The sequence below is a fragment of the Rhipicephalus microplus genome, chromosome 10, assembly GCF_043290135.1.
Source record: "Rhipicephalus microplus isolate Deutch F79 chromosome 10, USDA_Rmic, whole genome shotgun sequence".
In the NCBI taxonomy this organism is placed as follows: domain Eukaryota; kingdom Metazoa; phylum Arthropoda; class Arachnida; order Ixodida; family Ixodidae; genus Rhipicephalus; species Rhipicephalus microplus.
This window is the reverse complement of record NC_134709.1, coordinates 35,792,549-35,814,051: the sequence shown is the minus strand read 5'-3', so window position 1 is coordinate 35,814,051 and position 21,503 is coordinate 35,792,549. Positions and strand designations below refer to the sequence as shown.

At 44.8% G+C, this 21,503-nt stretch overlaps 1 protein-coding gene across 6 annotated transcripts in view; it reads left to right on the top strand.

Annotated features, from left to right (window-relative positions):
• The window catches only part of Stacl (SH3 and cysteine-rich domain-containing protein), a 362,911-nt gene that overhangs the window by 319,013 nt on the left and 22,395 nt on the right, over nucleotides 1-21,503 (top strand). For all 6 annotated transcript variants that reach the window (XM_075875456.1, XM_075875458.1, XM_075875457.1 and 3 more), the window contains 5 exons: nucleotides 9,075-9,235; nucleotides 10,042-10,097; nucleotides 12,039-12,211; nucleotides 15,279-15,360; nucleotides 16,276-16,566. In XM_075875456.1, coding sequence (XP_075731571.1) covers nucleotides 9,075-9,235; nucleotides 10,042-10,097; nucleotides 12,039-12,211; nucleotides 15,279-15,360; nucleotides 16,276-16,566 — 763 coding nt within the window. The remainder of the gene's footprint in view (nucleotides 1-9,074; nucleotides 9,236-10,041; nucleotides 10,098-12,038; nucleotides 12,212-15,278; nucleotides 15,361-16,275; nucleotides 16,567-21,503) is intronic.

The following is a 21,503-nucleotide window of genomic DNA, read 5'->3' as shown; positions in this document are numbered from 1 at the left end:
TCATCTAGATTTTCTTCGGTTATTTTTGTACACAATCACAATCTAGATTCATTCAATTTAGATCACAATCTACGTTCATGCTGATTTTCCATGTCAGCATGAACGTAGTTCGCTTAGTTCCTAAAGCTTATTAAGACGAATTTGTGCAGTACAGTTAAGTTGAACTATAGTACTGCACAGATTGATCTTAATCAGTTTAAAACGGTATATAAGTACACAAACTTTTAAGTTAGTATTGTCGGAATAAAACTCCTTGGTTTCTAATTTCTTGAAACATGCTTCGCTCAGAATCAGATTGTAAGAGAGAAGAGAGAAAAGCTGAAAAAACACTAATGCAGTATTGTGGTTACCCACTCATAAAATAAAATCAGTAAAATAAGCAGAAGGCTGCATATTATTAATAAAATATGGAGATCATTCAACTAGTGCCCATGCCAGTGAAAAGAACTGTTAGAGAGAACCTCTCAGTGAGAAAAAGTTTCATAGTTAACCTCTTGTTAGTGAAGTATCTGGCGCATAAATTAGTGACTGGTTTCGCTCAGAACATAGCGAGTGATAGAATCTTTCTGACCTAATAACCATGACATCCTTAAAGCCATTCTTTAAAATATCGGAATCCTGATGTATACATATCAACACAGTTATCCAGTCTCCTCTCTGCACTGCCTACATTAGCAGCCGACGGCCTCGAAGTATCAGCCAGAAGAGTTGCACCCAACCTCCTGCTTTGCGATGAATTCCAGAAGGCCGTTACTCTAATCCATCTATATATTCGCTCCACTATTTTCGCTCCTCATGTAGCACCGCCAAAGCATGCCTACTCCAGTGAGAAATCCAGAAAAACAAAGCAAGGAAAAAATCAGAATTTATGAACTACCACTGAAGTCATCAGGCAGTAAAATCAACTACAGCGAAATTATAAAGTACAACAAACCAATGTAATATTATGATTAGAGGTTAAATATGCGACAATCTTCCTATTCTGAACTAAACATTTGTAAAACTAATGTAAAATGAAGGGAAGCATGCTTTTAGTGGAAATAAAACTCACGAATCTCTCGTGGTTGCACGGCATGACCACGGAAAAATACAGGAACAAAAGCAGGAAACACGCAAGCTGGCGCTTCTCTTATGAATGATCCACCGTTTGAATGACCACGAAAGTTATCCCCTCGTGTTGTTGTTGTTTTTTTTTTTTTTTTGAGAAGATTCTTTCTTGGGGACCTTCAACGCAAAAATTTTGGTCTGTCTGTCCATTCGTCTGCTTGTCCACCTTCAGCGATACCGGGTACTCTCAACGGCACCAGCCGATACCCCAAACGGCCCACCCCATACGCAGCGCCCACCAACGTTTCTCAAGATTCAGCGTTCATGCTTGTGCGTTCGTCAATTAAAAAGCAATTATTGCACATTTCTGAGCCACCATAACAACACGTATATATTCTGTAGTGCGTCTTTTACTAGAAAAGGCATACATAGTTTTAAGGACCGTAGCGTTTATCACGCTGCGCTGACCACGCAACGCTTGCACGAAAAGGCAAGTGTTTCCAATGCTTTGTTAAGACGACAGGGTGGTGCCACCTACCTGTCGCCTCGCGTTCTACACCTTATCACCTCTGAGACGGGCGCGCATGCCCATCTCAGAGCCGTGCACCTCGTTTTTCAAGAAAACTGCCAGATAGCGCTCATGGCTGACGTGTGAAGTGACTTGATGCACTCGTTCGCCTCCGTTGCACGCTCGAGGCACTAACGCAGCGCCTCCAGAATACCATTCACCAATTTTCTTGCGCAGAACATCAAATAAACGTTTCGTTCACTCTCTCCAGACGCAAGACCAAAGCCTTTCGACGACATTTGCAGTGAAACATGCACATACAGGGCCAGTTTTTTTCTTTTGTTTTTTTTTTACTTTTTGGGACATATGTAAGACCGAAGCCCTCGAAGTCCAAGACAACGCCCTTCGGGACTATGAGCGATGTTTGGCAACATTATTTTAAGCCTCGTGCGTCAATCTAAATCTAAGAGCGGAAACTGTGAAAAAATCAAATGTGATTTTGTGAGAATCACTTAGCCAAAAAGATAAAAATGTTCGAACATTGAACGAACTCTCAATTCAGATTTGTATTACCTAACAGGTATTAGAGAGCGAACTTTTTCAAAAAGTCGGGTGGTGCCGTATTTTTGTACAGATTATTGGCAAATTACTCTTGGGGACAGCAAAAAAAAGCACAAGACGCAGACGAGTAATAGGGTATATATTAGTGAGTTGCCACTTTTTTCTCTCATGGTAGTCTCTCTCTCTCTTTCTCTCCCTCTCTCTGCTTTATAAAATTTACACGTACCTTCCAGTGCAGTGAAAAAAAAAAGTCTTGTGTCTGCGTTGGGAGCTCCAATCTTATGTCAGCGTGACCTTCGTATACGGTCACCTCTAAGCATCTTTTCTTTCTTGCAAATTTTTTCCCCAAGCGTAATACCACAAACCTGGGATCGAATTCGCGAGTACCCTAGCTCAGAAATCGTCGTTTTTACCACGTTCGCCAGTATTTTTTGACCTCACGATCGCCGGGTTCTTTCCCGAGAGCAGCCTGTGAGCAAGAACTCTTTTGGTAAGGAGGCTTCCAAGCCTAGTCCATTTAGCCATCCCCTGCACCTGTCTCCTTAGCTTGTCGGTCCGTATCATGAAATAGACAGGAAAAACGCGAGGCATGTTGAGGAGAAAAGTTGATCATTAACGATGAAGCGCAATAAAAGACGCGCAAAAAATTATAGTACCTTACAGCGGGTTTAAGTCGTGCAATATAGCTATATATTCGAGTAGTCCCCATCTGCATCAACTGCTGGTATTGGGCAGTCTGGTGCTTCATAAAACCTTTTTCCGACAAGTCCGCGACTAACAGCTAAACACAGTCCCTGTTTGGAAGGTCCGACGTCGCGACATCAGCTGACTCAGGGGCAAAAAAAAGAAGAAACGTGGCAGTAATCGTGTTATATCGATTACTTCGTGTTATACCGAGGTAGTCAGTATAACACGAAAGTGAAATGTGTCTTTACAGAGGTAGTAATTGTGCATTGTTTAAGCAAATGCAACAAGCTGCTAAGTCACTTAAAAAACGGCAAGCACCTCGAAACCACACCGCACACCTCAGACAGTAAGCTGGTTGAGCTCTCTGCCTTTTTCTCAATTTATTCTCCCTCTCTTTCAAGCGAAATCATGCAATAAATTAGCATACTACACAGGACGAGCACGGACTAACGACTGTCACAGCTAGACACTTAAAGCTCACTGTTCAAGCAGAAAGAAAGGCGCACAAAACGAGCGCACAGGTATACGCAGGACAAGCACGAACAACCGTCGCAATTCTTACTTCGTCGTGTGTTAGCAGTGTGCTCCTTTCGCGGCAGCGAGCGAAGTGACCTTCGTCCTCTCCCGAATTACGAGTCTGATAAGACCGCGCGCAGGGAAGACCACGCTGCATGGAGGCAACGCTACGTGGAGGCGATGACCTTTAGTGCGCACCGAGCGCAAGCCCGTCGAGCTATCCCGCTATTGATAACGCAAACACGCTAATGTTTCCGAATTCTGAGGACCCCCAAACGCTGTATGGCGCATATAAATAAATGGCTTGTCGTTAGTGTCCTCAACAACGTACGCTTTGTGGCGCAGTGGTTAGCGCCCCTCACTGCCAATCGAGAGGTCGCTGGCTCGATGCCACGCGACAAGATGTTTTCCGTTTTTCTTTTTTTAGATGCGAAGCAACTATTTCACTAGCCTGTGTAAAGCTGTCCCTCCGTCCGCACCGCTGCCATCGCCGCAGGTGTTGGAGCGGTGCCAAGTAGCTCACGCCCTCCTAGCAGTGCGTGGTGACGTCTCTCCCTCACCTGTCGTGCGCTCCCCGCGTCTCAGCTCTCTCTCGCTTCACCCTCTCCACCGCTCGCAACGCTCGAGCTCACTCCTCACGTGGGCATCATCTCACCCGCGCTACCTTTCTCCATCTGAAGGCGAGAAAATGCTACGGGCCACCTGGTGCGCGCGCCTCGAGGATCGCGTGGCGCCGACAATAACAGCACGCCGCTGCTTGCCGCGCAATCGCCTACAGGCGGGACGCCGTCACGGCATGCTTCCCGCTATAAAAAAAAACTGGCAGCATATCCACGGAGTGAATGATGGAGAGTGGGGCGAAGAATTCGTCCGTCCATTCGTTCTTGCATCCGTCCGTCCATGCGTCCGTCAGCCCGTCCGTGTGTGCGTCTGTTCGTGCGTCCGTCCCTGCGTTCGTCCATGAAGCCGCCCCTGCGTCCGTTCATGCGTCCATCCAAGCATCTGTCTATGTGTCCGTTCGTCCATCTATTCAACACTCCAAGTACAACCATCTCACATCTTTTCATCATATATTCCTTATATAGAAGCACCGCCATCCAGCGGACATTCCAAGGTATAAACGAGAGGTGGCACACGCACACTTTCTTACGGCTTGCGCTTCGAGTCCACTTCCCACCTTTAACCACCTCGAGTTCATGGTATATACTAGTTCACTGTATTCATCGCACTGCGGCCGAATGCTCGCTAAACCTTTCGAAAACCAAGGAGGTTACGCCCAGCGAGTGTGACGTAGCAAACTTTTTCAGTCAGATAGTGCTCAATGTACATGCCAATGGCTGCTAATGATTGATTGATATGTGGGGTTTTAACGTCCCAAAACCACCATATGATTATGAGAGACGCCGTAGTGGAGGGCTCCGGAAATTTCGACCACGTGGGGTTCTTTAACGTGCACCCAAATCTGAGCACACGGGCCTACAACATTTCCGCATCCATCGGAAATGCAGCCGCCGCAGCCGGGATTCGATCCCGCGACCTGCGGGTCAGCAGCCGAGTACCTTAGCCACTAGACCACCGCGGCGGGGCAATGGCTGCTAATGGGAAATGAGAGGTGGAGAATTCGGCTTTTACTTTCTTACAGCTTGCGCCTCGTATCTACTCCCCATTTTTAACCACCTCGAGTTCATTCATGGTATATACAGGTTCATTGTATTCATGGCACTGCGACTCAACGCTCGCTAAACCTTTCTAAAGCTAAGGAGGTTACACCCAGTGAGTATAACGTAGCAACCCTTTCTTGTCAGATAGGGCTCAAAGTACATGCCAATGGCTGCTAATGGTGATCGCAGCCTGCGCGTTAACTAAAAGCCGAATGCTCCTGTCTCTCATTCCCCATTAGCAGCCATTGACATGTACATCGAGCAGTATTTTTTATTGTTCAACAACGCACAGAAGACGTCTCTCACCGGCACCACCTTGGAGGTCAAAATGTTATTCTTGTTACATACTACAAAGGGACGAACGTGTGCCGCTATAAGGAGCTTCGCCCCTAAAAAATAGTGTGCGCGTACCTTTCCCAGCTGCAACCGGCGTTGCGAAGGTTAACGAAGCCAATCGCGTTCACGATTGGCGACGTCAACAACGAAGCACAAGCCAGGGAAGCCGAACGCAAGCGTCGGCAGTGGGAGACCAGCGATACCGACGAGCTGCGAATCAAGAACACCGATCGCGTTCGAGAATGCAGACAGCGCGTGGGTAACACCGACGAGACGCGAGCCAAGGAAGCTGAGTGCAAGCGTCTTCAACGCGTCCCGCCTCTCGTGTCTTTGCGTTTTAAACCAACGTTTTCTCGTGTAAACGCTACAGCGAGTTTCGCTTCAAACCGTTCTTCCAGCACCCGCATCGACGCCCGTTTCAACTGGGTGAACGCCGTGCGCACCACTGCAGCTTCACATCTCATCAGGGTTCCTTTCGGGAGGTGGTCTATAGTTTTTTTTCCTTTGCAATCTGTTAGTATGTATATTGCAGCATCATATCTATGACGAAAATACGTCAGCGGAGTTGTGGTGGACCCCGGCATAAAACACTTTAGTGTCAAAACATCGGTCGCGTATCTGCGCGCTTCGTTGCAAATGTCCTCGAAAGACGATGGTCTTCTGTCTGGAGGCACTGCGTGAGATATGGACGCCATATGGCAGCAATATCGGGAAACGAAAGCTTGTGTAGAACGCATAGCCACTGTTAGGTGGCAGCACTATCATCGTAGTGAAGCGTAGCAAACAGCCGCTTTTCTCATTCAGAGCATCACTTTGCCAGCGCAGTGTAAGAAACACTACAATCTTTAAAATTACGTTTTTATTCATTTTTTAAAGAAACACACTACCTAATATGTACGTATTGATGTTGCGCGTCATATATGTGCAATATTTGCTTTTTAATTTAATCTAGAATGTTCACAAGTATGAACGCAACCACCAGATCAACATGGCTGGCGTTGATCAAGGGCTCAAACTTGCGCCGCGTCGCTAAATTGTGCGACAGACAGACAAACCAATTTTTTTCCCTTGAGGTATCCCGAGAAAGTCTATCATCACTTAACCCAAAAACAAAGAGGGAATATGCGGAAATTAACAGAAGTTAGCAAGTTCCTATAAATTAGCTGGCTACCCTGCTGTGTGTAAGGAAAGAAAAGACGAGTGAAATAGAACAGAGAAAAAAACGCTAAGAAACTAAAAAAATGCAGCAGAAAAAAACAAGAAAAGAATAGGGGTACTGTTGAAGGTTATTCTTTATGCCTAATTGTTTTTTAAAGTACGCAACAATGCTTTCAACGCCTTCCATGCTCAGGACGATATCGGCGAGTGTCCAAGACTTATTTCTTCTTACAAAGGACGATTATCATGCGCGAACTTCCTCTAACAACTACTTTCCATAGCCGCGCCATCAATGACCCTAATGTCTAGATAATTTACCCTTAACTTTGCTTGGAGTTCGTGGTATTAAGTAGTAGAATGAAAATTTGGGCTAGTTGGAACGCTCGCATGATTTTATTTATTTATTTATTCAGTTACCCTCAAGGCCCGAGGGCATTACAGAGGGGAGTGGGTACATACATACATGTACAGCATACAAAGCAAAATACAACAACTTAAAAATTGCAATCATCACTTGCTACAGGGTTGAACTGAGGCTACGTACAAATAAAATTAGTGACGGCAGTTTTAAATAAAGCGGCATCTTTTATACCAACAATATCACAAGGAAGATGATTCCAACATACAGATGTTTTTGGCACAAATGAATCGTGAAAACACTTGGTGTGCGCTAAAGGAAGTCCTACTTTATGGCGATGATCAATGCGAGTGGAAACGTAAGTTGGTTGGGCCAATAATCTGCTTCTGAGTAACGGATTGGTGAAGTAAATTTTATGGAATATACACAGCCGAGCCACTTTCCTGCGAAGAGACAGTAGGGGTAATGCTAGTGTAGTTTTCATTGATGTGACGCTCGAGGTGCGATGGTAATTTGAAAGGATGAAGCGCGCTGCCCGATTCTGCACTTGTTCTAATTCATAGATAAGCGAGTCATGACCAGGGTCCCAAACAGATGCTGCATATTCTAATCTGCTACGTACCAATACTTTGTAGAGTAAGAGTTTCAAGGAAACGGGTGCCTGATTAAAATTTCTTCGAAGGTAACCCAACGTGCTATTAGCTTTACCTGCAATATATTCAATGTGTGTCTTCCAAGACAATGTAGAAGTTATGTGGATACCCAGATACTTATAAGAATTTACTACTTCGAGAAGAACATTATTAATATGATACGACCTGATACTAGTGCTGTGTCGGTTAACATGCATGTACTTGCATTTGTTAACGTTTAACGCCATGCCCCAAGTCTCACACCATTCCTGAACCCGATCCATATCAGCCTGTAATTCTAGAACGTCTGAATGACCCTTAATTGCCCGATAAATTACGCAGTCATCTGCGAAAAGACTCACTGAAGAAGTAATGTTTAGAGGCAAATCATTTATATAGACCAGAAAGAGCAATGGTCCCAACACAGAGCCCTGTGGGACCCCAGAGCCAACCGGGACCCTGGGCGAATCAAAGTTATTAACAGTTACAAATTGGGAACGGTTACTGAGAAAAGCAATCACCCACGCGAGGACGTTATCATCTATATTGAGGCTCCGTAATTTTAAAATGAGTAAATCATGAGGTACTTTGTCAAACGCTTTTGAGAAATCTAAAAAGATACAGTCAATGGGTGTGCCGTTGTCGAGAATAGAATGCAAATCATGTATAAAACATATTAGTTGCGTTTCACAGGAAAAGTTTTTACGAAATCCATGCTGCGAATCAGTAAAGAAAGAATTGCCCTCTAAAAATTTTACAAGCTGCGACGCAGTGCTAGAGACGAAGGCGAAATAAATGCAAATAGCACAGTACGGGCGCTGTATTAAGGGGGCCCTGCAACACTTTTTGAGCATGGTCAGAAAACGCTGCGGGTCGGTAGCAGAGGCTCCCGAGAACACGCGGGGCAAATACTATCGTGCAGCACGCGGCCTGGGATTCGCAATAAATTCTAAAAGTCCGCTAAAAATTGCTTTCTTTTCTCTCGACAAGTGACGGAACAAGCTCGAAAATCACTCACTACAGCCGTTCTATCAGCATTTGGCTGATTTGAGCGTGGCGCACTCGGTCGTTAATGGGGCCGCAGCGGGAGGCCGCCATTTGTCCGCGCGTGCGCACGCGATTGCACTGAAAACCTACGTATTCGAAAAAAAAATAATAAAAAGTGCTGAAAGTCACGAGGCACATATGACGTTTCTTTTTTTTATTTTTGTCTGTGTCGTCATTCTCTTCTTAGCTTCCAGTTCTTTCGTCGGGACAAGGAAAGAAAATGCAATTGCAGCATGCGACAAATCGAAACTCCGCTTACACAGGACAGATTCGAGAAATTTTTGCGGCGGCGAAATCGTAAGGCCATAAGGTTCTTCTGAATCCATTCCATGGCTGCTTGATAAAGTGTTGCAGGGCCCCTTTAAGGTGCTCGAGTGGCGTGTGTATACTGCTAGCGGATGTCTAGTGAAGACGACTAATGTAAACATGCTCAACTGAACCAAACTGAAACTGTGTATGAATTGACACGAGGCCGCCTATAACATGCGACACGAAGGACCAGTCTACACCATTCTAAGTGGCGACGGGGGTATGCGTGTGTCTCTGCTCTACGTGTGGCGCAGTTCGCTCTGTTCCGGGGCAAGGAAGTAGAGGCGGACGCTGAGGAACGCAACTGCCGCGAACGCAAGGCGTCTACCGCGGTGCCGGCGGTCACCGGCACCATCAAGAACAAGTGGCTCAAGGCATTCCGAAGCCTCAAGACCAGCAGCGGGGCCTCGGACAAGTACGCGAGCCATTTTGAACACTTCGCGCCTGCATGCCTCCGCGTAAGAATGTGCGAGTCACTCACTGCTCACTCGACCAGCGCCGCATTTGGAGGCGCTGCTGGTCACGCGCGCCATGACAACGCCCGCAAATCTTGTCACTACTTTTCCTTGGCCATTAGGAGGCAGGTACTAACACCGCTCACATGCGCTGCTTTTTTTTTCTTCCTGCTTCCTTTAAGACAGTTTCCTTCGAGAGACCGTAGGGTCAAGTTGCGCACTTTTTAATATGGAAAAAGTATAGCAAGGACGCGTCACTCGCTACTCCTTCAGGAAAACCTACTCCCTCCAGGACAGCTTTCTCTAAAAAAGCTTTCTAATTCCTCTAGGACAACTTCCTCTTGGACAGCTTCCCTCGAGAAAGCTTGATACTTCCTTTCAGGACAACTTCCTCTACGACAGCTTCCTTTACGGGAAAGCTTTCTACTTCGTCTAGGACAGCTTCGTCCTCCAGAAGAACTTTGTACTTCCCTTGGAACAACCTTCTATAAGACAACTCAGAATAAGCTTTCATGATTCATCACCAGAAAGTCCTGCTGCTGACTGTGACTTGCTGCGCTTTGTAACAAGGGCTTTTGTGGTGTGCGGGCACGGCGTTTCTTGTCGTGTCAGTCATATTGCAAAGGTTTCAGTTTTCTTCGTATGGTTACCATATCGCGCTTGATATATCTTCGTAACAGATATAGTTTAACTTAAAGAGCAACACAATTTTCGCTTCAAACTTGCAATTGAATTACGCTTTTTTTTTCTACTATTCTCTGCGCAGGCCTGATGGGTCAGACCGGAAAGGAAGTCATGCTGCTGGTGGCCCTGGTGGCGCAGGTAAGCATCGCCACTTGTGAAGTCGTTATAGACTCAAACATCGATATAACGAACTCGGATATACTGATACATTGGTCATAACGAAGTAAATTAAGAACAGTCCCGTAATATACATAGTGTTAGGATATATAGAAAATTTTCGGATATTGCAAGCTTATTTTTGTATAAGATGCAACTATGTTATAGTAGCGAGGTTTGAGTGTATGTTTAATGAAAGAATGGCATTTCACGTTACTTTGTAAATCGCAGTTACATAATTTTTACATGTAAGTATTTTTATGCGCGATATGCGCAAGATACTGGCACTCTCGTGTAACAACACTTGCTCCTTTTTACACCAGACAGTTACGGAGCTAGAATGAACAGGCAAAGGATGATTCCGAATTATAAAAAGATAGTACAAAACACTCGTGTCAATCACACTGAAATCAGTTCATATGACGTTCACCAAAGACACTTCAGAAGCAGGTCACATAAAACACAGAATTTCGAGAGTGAAGCTTTTAAATCTCGAGGCAAAACGTCGGGTGTCCACAAAAACAATAAAAAATAAAAAAACAACGCATGCTTATCAGGCACGCCCACCGACGGGGACAGTCCAATCGGCTGCCGCACCGAGTTTCCCGGTGTGGGGCGAGCAGAGTACGAGCGACGAAAGGCCCGCGTTTCTACCGAGGGTTACCCCAGGCAGCAGTGCACGTTAACCCTGGTGCTGGAGTTTTCACATTCTTGCATAATTTCTGACAGTCCTTACTTTGTCCTTACTTCGTCCAGACCTTACTTCGCCCAGACCTTACTTCGCCCAGACCTTACTTCGTCCAGACCTTACTTCGTCCAGACCAACTTCGTCCAGACCTAACTTCGTTCAGACCTAACTTCGTTCAGACCTAACTTCGTTCAGACCTAACTTTGTTCAGACCTAACTTCGTCCAGTCGAAAAGGATGCGTTGATCGCCTAGAATCAACCGTCTCCGTCGTTTCTTAAACTTTTGCACGGCTAGCGTAAACATCTCCCCCTGTTTTTGTGTGAATGACAGAAAACATTGAAGAAAATAACTAGCGTCAGAGAAACGCGCGAAACATCAAACATGAAAAGTAACAGATGAATAAAGCAAACAGACTGCAAAACTATAACGACTTGTACTCAATTTTCGGCAGGAATAAAGCATAATTTCTAGACATTTCGCCCGCAACGTGTTAAACCACGTTCCGAAAGACCACATAAAGTTCATCCATCCATCCATCTCTAGGGGCACTACGCACACCTTTTACAAGATGAATCTATGAAAATTTGGAGTGGCATCATGTATTCCATTATCTATATTTAGTTTATTGTGCGTTTAGAACATGTGTGTCTATTGTCAATGTGCGCCTTAGTACATAACACAGCCACAACAAGCCTCGTTTGGGCCATAAAATCTATGGGCCGATGCCCCCAAAAATGCTCCGACATTGGTAGTTACGTTCTGTACATCGTTTTATTCGCCGCCTAGTCATTCCGGCTTCAACCACAAGGCTGCTCCGATGGGCTTCAGAGCCGACATTGTGGAATGAAACGACATCGCAAATGTTGGAGGCATCTTTATTAGCACAGCAATTCGCATTATCCCACAGGGCTGCTAAAGCTTGATCGATTGACTCCAGTGGCGAACATGGCGGAAAATAATAATATATTATTCATTGGCATGTAAAAGTTGGAGGTATTCTGAATAGCACAGAGTCTGCCCGTCGCGTAATGCTTCGTCGACCTCGTCTTTACGTACATTGTGTGGGGGGGGCATGTGTGTGTGTGTGTGTGTGTGTGTGTGTGGTGGGGGGCGTGTGGGCGTGTGTGTGTAGGCGTGTGTGTGGGCGTGTGTGTGTGTGTAGGCGTGTGTGTGGGCGTGTGTGTGTGTGGGCGTGTGTGTGTTTCACTGCACCTAGTCCACCGGCGTTCCGCAGGTGTGTCTTGGGACACGGGTCAGCACGTGTTCCAGGAGTACACGTACAAGAAGGTGACCGCGTGCGACGTGTGCCGCGAGATTCTGCGCGGACACGTGCGCCAGGGGCTCAAGTGCAAGCTGTGCAAGTTCAACGTGCACGCCGAGTGCCAAGACAAGGCCAGTCGGTGCCAGGTGAGAAAGAAATCGCAATGAACCCTCTTAAGCCGCAATGTAAAATCGGCGTACTTGTCGGTATAGAAAGCTTTCGCCGTAGCCAGTAACGCGTCCTTTCCTAGCCCTACTTGCCTCCTTTCAGTTGTCAGTATCGAATACATTATGCAGCTGCACTGAACAAGCTTCAGGAAGTGCGTAGCAGCAATTTGCGCGCCCTCCGATGACACTGGCGTTCACGCACGTTCACGCACGTTCACGCTTGTGTTTAAAACACGGGCGCCACTGTGTTATAAACGTGCAGCCTGCTCGGTGTCCACGGCGAGAAAGAAAAACTCACCCCTTCTTCTTTCCTTTCCTTTCCCACTTCCTTCTTATACTATAACATAAACACATGTGCTATGGATTACCCTACCCGTCATCCCTCACCCTCATATCTCTCTGGCTCACCATCACTTTCCCTTCTCACCCCTTAATTAACTGTACTATGGATACGCTATACTATACGTGGATATTCTGTGCTTTACCGTTATTATTCCTCTCACTATACTACACAATACAAAGTATTGTGGGGTATACTTTCCTTGGCTTTAATTCTTGGAAGTTCTTGGTAAAGTTGTGTCTAAGAAAAAAAAACAAATCCTTAAATTCCCCTTGATTTTTTTATACGTAGACATTCTATACTTGACCTTTTCCCTTCCTCACTTATTTCTTTCTCATCCTCACTTTTTTCTATGAGTGGCTATACTATACAAGAAGGAAAGAAGTGTTCTTTTAAAAGGTCGTTTCTTTTGTTAGACAAAATACTAATCAGATCTAACTGAAAATCATCCAGAGAAAAGGTCGTTACTTTTGTTAGACAAAATACTAATCAGATCTAACTGAAGATCATCCAGAGAAAAGTACAGGATATGTTGTGCAAAGTAATTGTAATATAAATGTGAAGAAACAAAAGCGGATGAAAAGATAACGTTCCGTGGGCCGGGACCGAATGTGCAACCTTCGAATGACGCGTCCGATGCTCTACCAACATAGCTCAAAGACATATCGTGGCGTCACAATATGTCCTCGAGGCCAATAGGAGAGTATGTGTGTTTGAGAAAATTCGTGAACAATTTAGAGCGCTTAGTACTCTACAATGAGAGAGCTGAAAGCCGTACCGCATCGACAAAAATTAGCATAAAAGTAATGTGTCTAGAAAAAGGTGACAATTTAAAGTACTCGGTACTCTACTATGGGGTAGCTGAAAGCCGTCCCGTGGGTCTCACACTTAATGAGGCCACATCGGCAAAAATTATGGACAGGACGGTTCGCTATAAGAGCAACAAAGTTTTGTGTTCGGAAGAAGCTGGTAACGATTTAGAGTAGTTGGTGCCCTGCTACGGGAGAGCGATAAGTTGTGTTTAGGAAAAGTTGTTAACAATTTGGAGAACCAACGGGACAGAGTTACCGTTATGAAGCTGTGTAGGCCGTTTTAGAGGCGTTGATAGTTATGTCTGCTAATAGTTGGAAACTCTTGCCTTATGCACCATTAAGACAGGTACCGCAACCTCTGAAATGGCACTAGGTACAATCACGACTCGTTTATTTTTTACGCTTATTCATATCTTAAAGAGCAACATTTCGCTGCAAAAATCTAATATCACATCTCTCACAACCTAAATGTTTAAACCAAACAACCCAGCTAGAACATAATAACAATCTCGAGACGACACTTGTATGCTTATGTGCCAACACGCTACGTGGAAAGCCCTTCAGAGGATGTCTGGATGTTCCGAAGTGGATCAGAGGCAGCGCTGTGCAGTCTTTTGATAAGATTGTCAGAGCAGAATCTTACCAACATAAGCAAACGCAAAAGAGGGGGGTGCAATGGGGGGGGGTAGAGGAGGGACGCTAAGTCAGCCCCATACAATGACATAATTGGGAGGGTAGGGGGCGCTGCGACAGACTTTCATCCCCCATGAAGGGAAATCCCTTCATGATTTGGCGAGTTGATTCGTCGCACATGAACTGGTATAGCTTGAACGGAAAAGAAGAAATGACCCAGCAGACCGGCACAAGAAGACTGCACACGCCAATGCTAACCAACATAAGGATCCATCTATGACACGTCGATTGAGCCACTTAAGTTAACTGGTGGGCGACTCCGGCTAATATGCGAAGTCAGCCTCTCTTTAAGCAGGTCGTCACATTCTGTGTTAGCTCTCACTTGCGGTGCCCATAACTTTTTTATGGGGACATAGTAGTACGCTATAATCATATCACTGTATTGCTTCCGTTACTTGCTACTACATTATAATAATAATTCGATGTATCTGAGGTTTTACATCTCTCAATCACTAATTGGTGACGGAAGACGCCACAGCGAAGGGCTCCGCAAATTTCGACCGTCTGGGGTTTAACATGCACCGACGTCCCACAGCACACAGTAGATCTAGCATTTGGTTCCACTCAATTACGACCACCGCAGCCAGCATCGAGTCTTCGAGCTTCAGGTCGTCAGCCTTTCTAGAAGACCGCGACGTCGACGCGGTGGACAGAACGTTGATACTTGCCACTACAGCAAGAAACATGACAGCAGTACGCATTTCGGAAAGCTATGGGAATGACTCCTCAAAATTTCTTGGCGCTGCATACTTGGTTATATTCCACTGTGGTGGCGCAGTGGCTCTCGGCTGCTGACCAAAAAGACGCCAGTTCAAACCCCGCCACGGCTGTCGCATTTTCATGGAGGGGAAATGCAAGACGCCCTGCACTGTGCATGTTAGTGCACCTTAAGAAGGTCCCCAGGTGACTGAAATTATTCGTAGTCTCTCATTAAAGCGTGCCTCCTAACGACATCGTGGTTTTGGTACGTAAAACACCATAAACCACTAATATTACCAATCGTGAACCACCCCACATTGATTGTGTTAGTCTAAAGCTTTCTTACATAGTCGTGTACAAAGAATCTTTTTATGCAAGTAATGTTAACCCCTACAGTCCTGTAAACGTATTTTAGTATGTACTCATAGTGCACTTACATCTTTCACTGCTTTGTAATGTGCAAATGACGACATATAACGTCATTTTTTTTTCCCCGCCGCAGCCCAAGCCCAGACTTCTTCGAAGACAGCGGTCAGCATCCGAAATTGAGACAAAGATAATCCCAGCCGAACCCGAGGAAGAAAGTAAGCAACAGCTTTCTTTCTTTCTTTTTTTTTCACGCATGCGCGCAGATCAAAACATGCCGCTTATAAATGTTTTCATTTTTTTTTTGATGCCGGCTAAACACCACATCTGCTATCAAGTCAACTCGTCAAGCTCGATATTTCTGTACCGTATTACTTAATGGTAGTAACTTAATTTTGGGGCACATTAATTGCGCAATGACACCTATTTCCTGCATAAATCCTACCTATTTCCAGACATGTTTTAATATAAACCTACACGTCTGTGGGACACAACTGTCGGTTATGAAAACCTTTATTCACAGAACTTTTTAACCAATTTTTCATAAATAATCATGCATTGTTTATTATTACCCGTGTCTGTTATTTTATTTCACAAGTTTTTTTTATTTTTAGTTGTTTATTTACGGGAAATAGCCACTTTTATCAACCTCTAAAAGCCACATGAAAACCTGCCTTCAGGTTGTCTCCTTCCGTATACTTAAATGCCTAACAGAAAAGCACGCTTTACAAAACCAAGTTTGCAATGAACGCGTCACGTTATAAAGGCGAAAGCCTTAGAATCTTCCTCAAACGCGAAAAGTGACCGTCAGCGTCCACACGATGTGGTCCTACAAGTTACCAGACCACAAACGTAACAGATTCAAAATTTCGGACGCCACCACGACGCACCAGTACGTCACATGATGACGTCATGACGTAGTCACTTGGTTAAAAATAAGCAGGTCACGGAGGCCATGCAGCATTACCTGAGGTGCAGAAAACTTCCCGAAAGGTATGGTGGGGATCAGTACACTCGATTAAGAAAAAAATGAAACAATAAGGCAACTTGCACCTTCAACTCGCAACTTTGTACCAACTGTCCCAAGTTGAAGTTTTGCTAAAGGTCATCCAAAATCCCGCCGTTCCCCGCAGAGACGCCCAGCGCGACGCCGGATGCAGTGGACCCCATCTACCAGCTGCTGAAGCAGGCGGGCGACCTGGGCGGATCGTCCCGCCGGGATCGCGGAGGAGGCGACACCCCCTCGGCGCTGTCCCGGCTCGTGCCGGGCGCCGACCGGGACGGCGGAGGTAGCAGTAGCGTCTCGTCCAGCGCGGCGTCACTGCAACAGCGCCGGCCCCGCTCGAACGCATCGTCCTCGGCCTCTTCCTCGTCCTCGCACATGCTCTCCGTCTCCTCGCATCAGCACCATCCGTCGTCCTCTGGTAAGCGGAGACGCATCGCAGGCGGGGAACGCGATAGTATTCAATACTGATAAGAAAAGTACTGCTCATTGAAGTTCCGAACGGTTCGTTCAGTCACTCGTTATTCGTTAGCCGTTAGTGTATATCGCTATGGTTCTCTCTTCCGCTGCGCCTCGCTGATCTTAAACGTTCTGGAGTACTGATGCTGATAAGAAGTCGCTGAACAAAAAGAAATTGTCGCTTTAATAAACCTTCAACAAGGCGCTAAACTTTAAAGGGCAAATTTGTCGGGAGACAGAAGAATGCACCCGTAGGTCAAGCGCTAAACGTGCATGAAGCGTTGATAATTCCTCCCTCCAGCGTGTGCATTCTTTCGATGTATATTAGTTTGTTTCACATTAAACCAATGCTGTTGGCAGTCATCACAAGCCCTGCGTCGGCATGTGCGGCATGTCTACCCTTTTACGCTCATTTACCTATGAATGCGTACCAGCTGGATCTATTTCAGACGCCGTCAGGTCATCGAACAAAATATGTCGCTGGAGCCTATGTTTCCAGGAAGGTCGCTTGTCTATACAAGTCAGCTTTATAGAAACGCCGGCTATAGTGAAGATCGTAGTTCAATTATTTTTCATCAGTTCACGTTTCTATCTTTCCTGAACTTCTTTATCGCTGTAAAGAAAGTAATGATGAGACAAGCCCGAAGAGAAAGATACCGAAACACACGCTTTCCTGTACCTCTCGTTTTCTGCGCACTGTGCCTTATATCAGCCGTGCCTTATAGCAGACAAATACGAGTGCCGCTTTTGAAATTAGGTCAGGCTAAGCCCCAAACAAGTGATTTAGTGAAGAAGGTTATCGGCTTCAGTATTTATAGCAGTTCTTATCAAAATAGACAGTATTGTCGAAGCAATAACAGCCTCGACTGGGAGTCAATGTTTCGACGAGTAGCCTCTGCTTTCTCAGAACTTTGATTCACCCTCTCAAATACAAGTCTTGTTGCTCGAACGCTAGCTCGTAGCTGTGGTTCTCCTGGCTTGCCATGTGTTTATCAATTCAAATTTTCATATCAATGCGACCCCTCTGTTATCTTTAGTAGTCTCGTGCGGTTGGAGCCGTATGGCGGTATGCGTATTCTCAAAGTGTAGCCTTAGTTGGGTGTGCGGTATATACAGCTGTATAGTATGAAATAGAAAGTGCGATGAAACACCCAACACAATAGGTCAAGCCTTGGTTGATGTCTTGGCCGATCGAAGTTTATCGACACATTATTCCTCTATTCGGATGTCGAAAAACGTTTCCCCCGCTCCTTAGAGCTGCGCGGAGTATAGCTTACATCAACTCACCTGCTAGACGTTCTGGCAGTTTCAGTGCGCCATAGGCTTGACTGAATTGTTCACGATCGGCATCTACTTTAATCTGACTTCATTCTGCGAAAAAAAACTACTTAGGCAATGTGTAAGCTTCTTTTCCTGTAATTAGAAATCCTTAAGTTACATTTACTTTTTATTGCCAATGATCTGAGAGTATTTATTCGTAGTTTTACTTCAAAAGAAAATATGCCTATGACGAAGGTTCAACTTTTGTGGTTCTTAAAACATTACTTTTCAGCGAAGATAAAATCTAATAACACATATCAATGTGTTTTATTGTACAAAATTATAGGACAAGTTTACTCGGCTCTCATGGTCGCTCTGCAATCGAATGTATACCAAAAGCACGGATTTTGAACTAAAGTGTGTCTCTTGGCATGGATTGTGATCGTGCTAAAAAAACGTACCGGCTGTTTTTTTTTTCTGTTTAAAAAGCTAGGCAAATATTATCGAGTATGTATCTTGCTTGAAGGCACTTAGTATGGAGTCCTTCATGCGCAAGACAACTTGCGTTCAGCCAAGTTTCTTTTTCGTTCTTTAAATCTTGTTTTTTACAACAACTGAGACTATGAATACACCCCTCCTAATACTTCCGCCTTTCATAGCAATACCATTTTAGCCACAGCTGCTGCTAAAGATGTAATTTTGCTTCTCGTCCCTTTAAAATGTGCCGGTGACGATAATCAAGGTCCCACTGTTCACAGATCCCGCAAAGTCTGTGTCATAAAGACTGCTGATGTTCCCGTTAACGTATTCATCACTCTTTGTGCACACATTGTTGTAGTTTTTGCGCTATCTGTTTCTTCTAATCGCGTGATTTGTACCCCTAGTCTGTGTCGCTGCGCACCACCATCCACATTTGCACATTCATGCTCGAGCTGCTGAACATGCGCAAACTGCGTTGCCGGGAAAAATTGTGCCTGAACGGTACTACGACTAAATCTCCTGCGTACCTAGCAATATTTTTAACTGGCGAACTTGGTTACAGACATCACTATCAATACATCTTATCAAGCTCGCAACACTCGTTAATTCAGCGTGCCTCTCCGAATTGTTATGTTGAAGACGCTTCATAACTAACAAATCCTTGAGTTAATTGGCTAGGCGCAAGTTCCTTCACACAAAAACGTGTACAAATTACACCTTCAAGTTCAACGCCACCAAAAGGCTGTCAAAAAGTCTGCATAATTTCACGAATATCGGAGATGAGACGAAACAACATGGAGCAATATTTTTTATTGAACTTTACTGGTGAATAGATGAATAATCCGTACTAATTGATTCCGTTTACTTCTGAATCTCTGGTCATACACTACAATAAATGTGCAATGTCAGTGCTTTAATGCGATATACTTCGGTTACTTCTTCGCAAGTCTGCCTGCTATTCATTGAGCTATCAATTAACTATTGTACAACTGCTGAAGTTATCACAGGGACATTTTTCTTAGTATATTAGCAAAAAAGTTCTGGCAGAGTTTAATGGCAAACTTTGTGTTTGACAAGATTTTTCAGTGAATTTTCAAGCGCGATCGCGTGGTTCAGTGGCTCGAGTAATGCATTCGGTTTGTTCTCCTTGTCGCCTGTGACGTGGTGTGTCGCACATGCCCATCGCCCTCTCAACAGTCTTGTTCTGGTGTCTTGGAGTGTACACAGTGTTTGTTTTGCGAATCTGCTGGCTCCCTGCATGCTCTGAAAGTGTGTTTGGTTATGAAGCAGTCACGTATTGTCTCTTCTGCTTAAACATTTACACTATTTGAGACCGTATATGTAAAAAGTCAAGCCTGTCACAAAGCAATATAAACTAATCTGTTGTTACATTAAATTGGTCACTTGGCTTGCACACGGACTGCCTAAAATTTGTATTAACTAAAAGCCTTCATCACAAGTATACACTTCTCTGACCAATGTACTACAAAAATGTGGTTCAAATGTTCAGTTATAAATGGGACTGTTTTCTCTCATGCAATGTCACACGTAATTCTGATGCCCTCTTTGGCTACGTTTCTTTTGTAAAATGTTCGAAAAGTTCGTAAGAGGTTAATCTAAACAGAGTAACAAAATACTTTCCTCTTTCCTTGCTCAAATCAACTATATTTGTTTGTGCGGTGCATGGTTACTTCGTACGCATGTTTCGTTTGCTGGCAGCGAGTGGCAACCGCCATTCATGCTTAGTCACTTTCGCTTTGAGTGTACAAATTACCAACAGGTCTGAGAAAAAGGCCTTACAGCAGTCCAGTGTTCCTATGCTAGAATGAATCCTATTAGCGTTTTTTATACGGAGGCACCTAATTTGGCAACTCATTCTATCATACTCAGCTTGATACAGTTACTTCCACTCGCTGCCTAGCAAACGGACGTGTGTGCCACCACGGTGCTTTAAGTACGAACCGATTTTGACGTTAATATTTGCTTTAACGCCGGCTTCACTAAACAGACACGAGCTGTGCATGTAGAGAACACAAGTTGCGTGATTCGGTACTGAAACTTGGGAACTATTACACGAGGCGCGAACGGACGAGGAGCAGCGCATGAAACGCGATCCGCCGGCGTAAATTAACGAGACACATCACGCACGACGTCACAGTGCAAAGAAGCAGCTCAGAGCTAGCCTGCGCGGGGATAAGCATTGTATTGTACTAAGAGGACTTCCATAACTTATTTAAAGTAGATCAGCACTTAGGAGCATAAACACAGCCAAAGGACAGGAGTAGCCCTATCGCATGATCCGCTTTTGTTGCTTATCCATAACACTTTCCAGGGGGTCGCTCTTGAAAAGTGTTATGTAAGAGGAGGTAATTACCTCCATTTTCTCCTGAACTTCTGCGTTGCGTGGTAAAAAAATATAATAACCTGCGGTATTAAGAAAAGGGCAAAGTAGAGAGCAAGAAGGGCGTTACGACAACAGAAAGGTATTAATCTGTATTCGCAAACGTATATGTACACAAAGAAAAGAGGGAAAATGGGCAGGTAAGAACGTGAGCGCACGCCTGTAAAATTTAACGGTGGAAGGTATTGCATTGCATGAAATAAAGTTTTTTTTGAGAATAAATTGAAATTATATACTCATGAAGAACAGAGTACTCTTCCGTTACGTCAAACATAAAGCATAGTGTTGTTCAACGTCCACGGTATTCTACCCACAACAATGGATAGGGGGTGGGGGTGGCAGAGGTCCGAGCACTCCCCGCCCCCGAAATTCGGTGGGATGTTTTACCAAGGAAGAATTGAAAAAATATTAAATGTTGTTTTTTTTTCAAGGCCTTCAAAAAATCTTCCCTTCTCACCCGAAAAACATTCCTGGCTACAATCTCCTCTTCCCTTACGTCAAATGTCCAGACCAGCGGTACGAAGGCGTTCATTGTGCTGTATGTATCCTAGTGTCCTGACGCGCTTTGTCTAACGGTTCCCAAGTCCGTAATCGGTGTACGGGGGTGAATCGGGTGTCACGCGGCAAGACGCACCAAATCACTGACACACGCCTGCGCATCGTGCTTCCCGCTTGTGTGACCTGTTGTCTCTTGTGTCTCGTGCCTTCTCTCTCTCTCTTCCTTTTCTCTCTCTTTTTCTCTCTCCCTCTCTATGTCC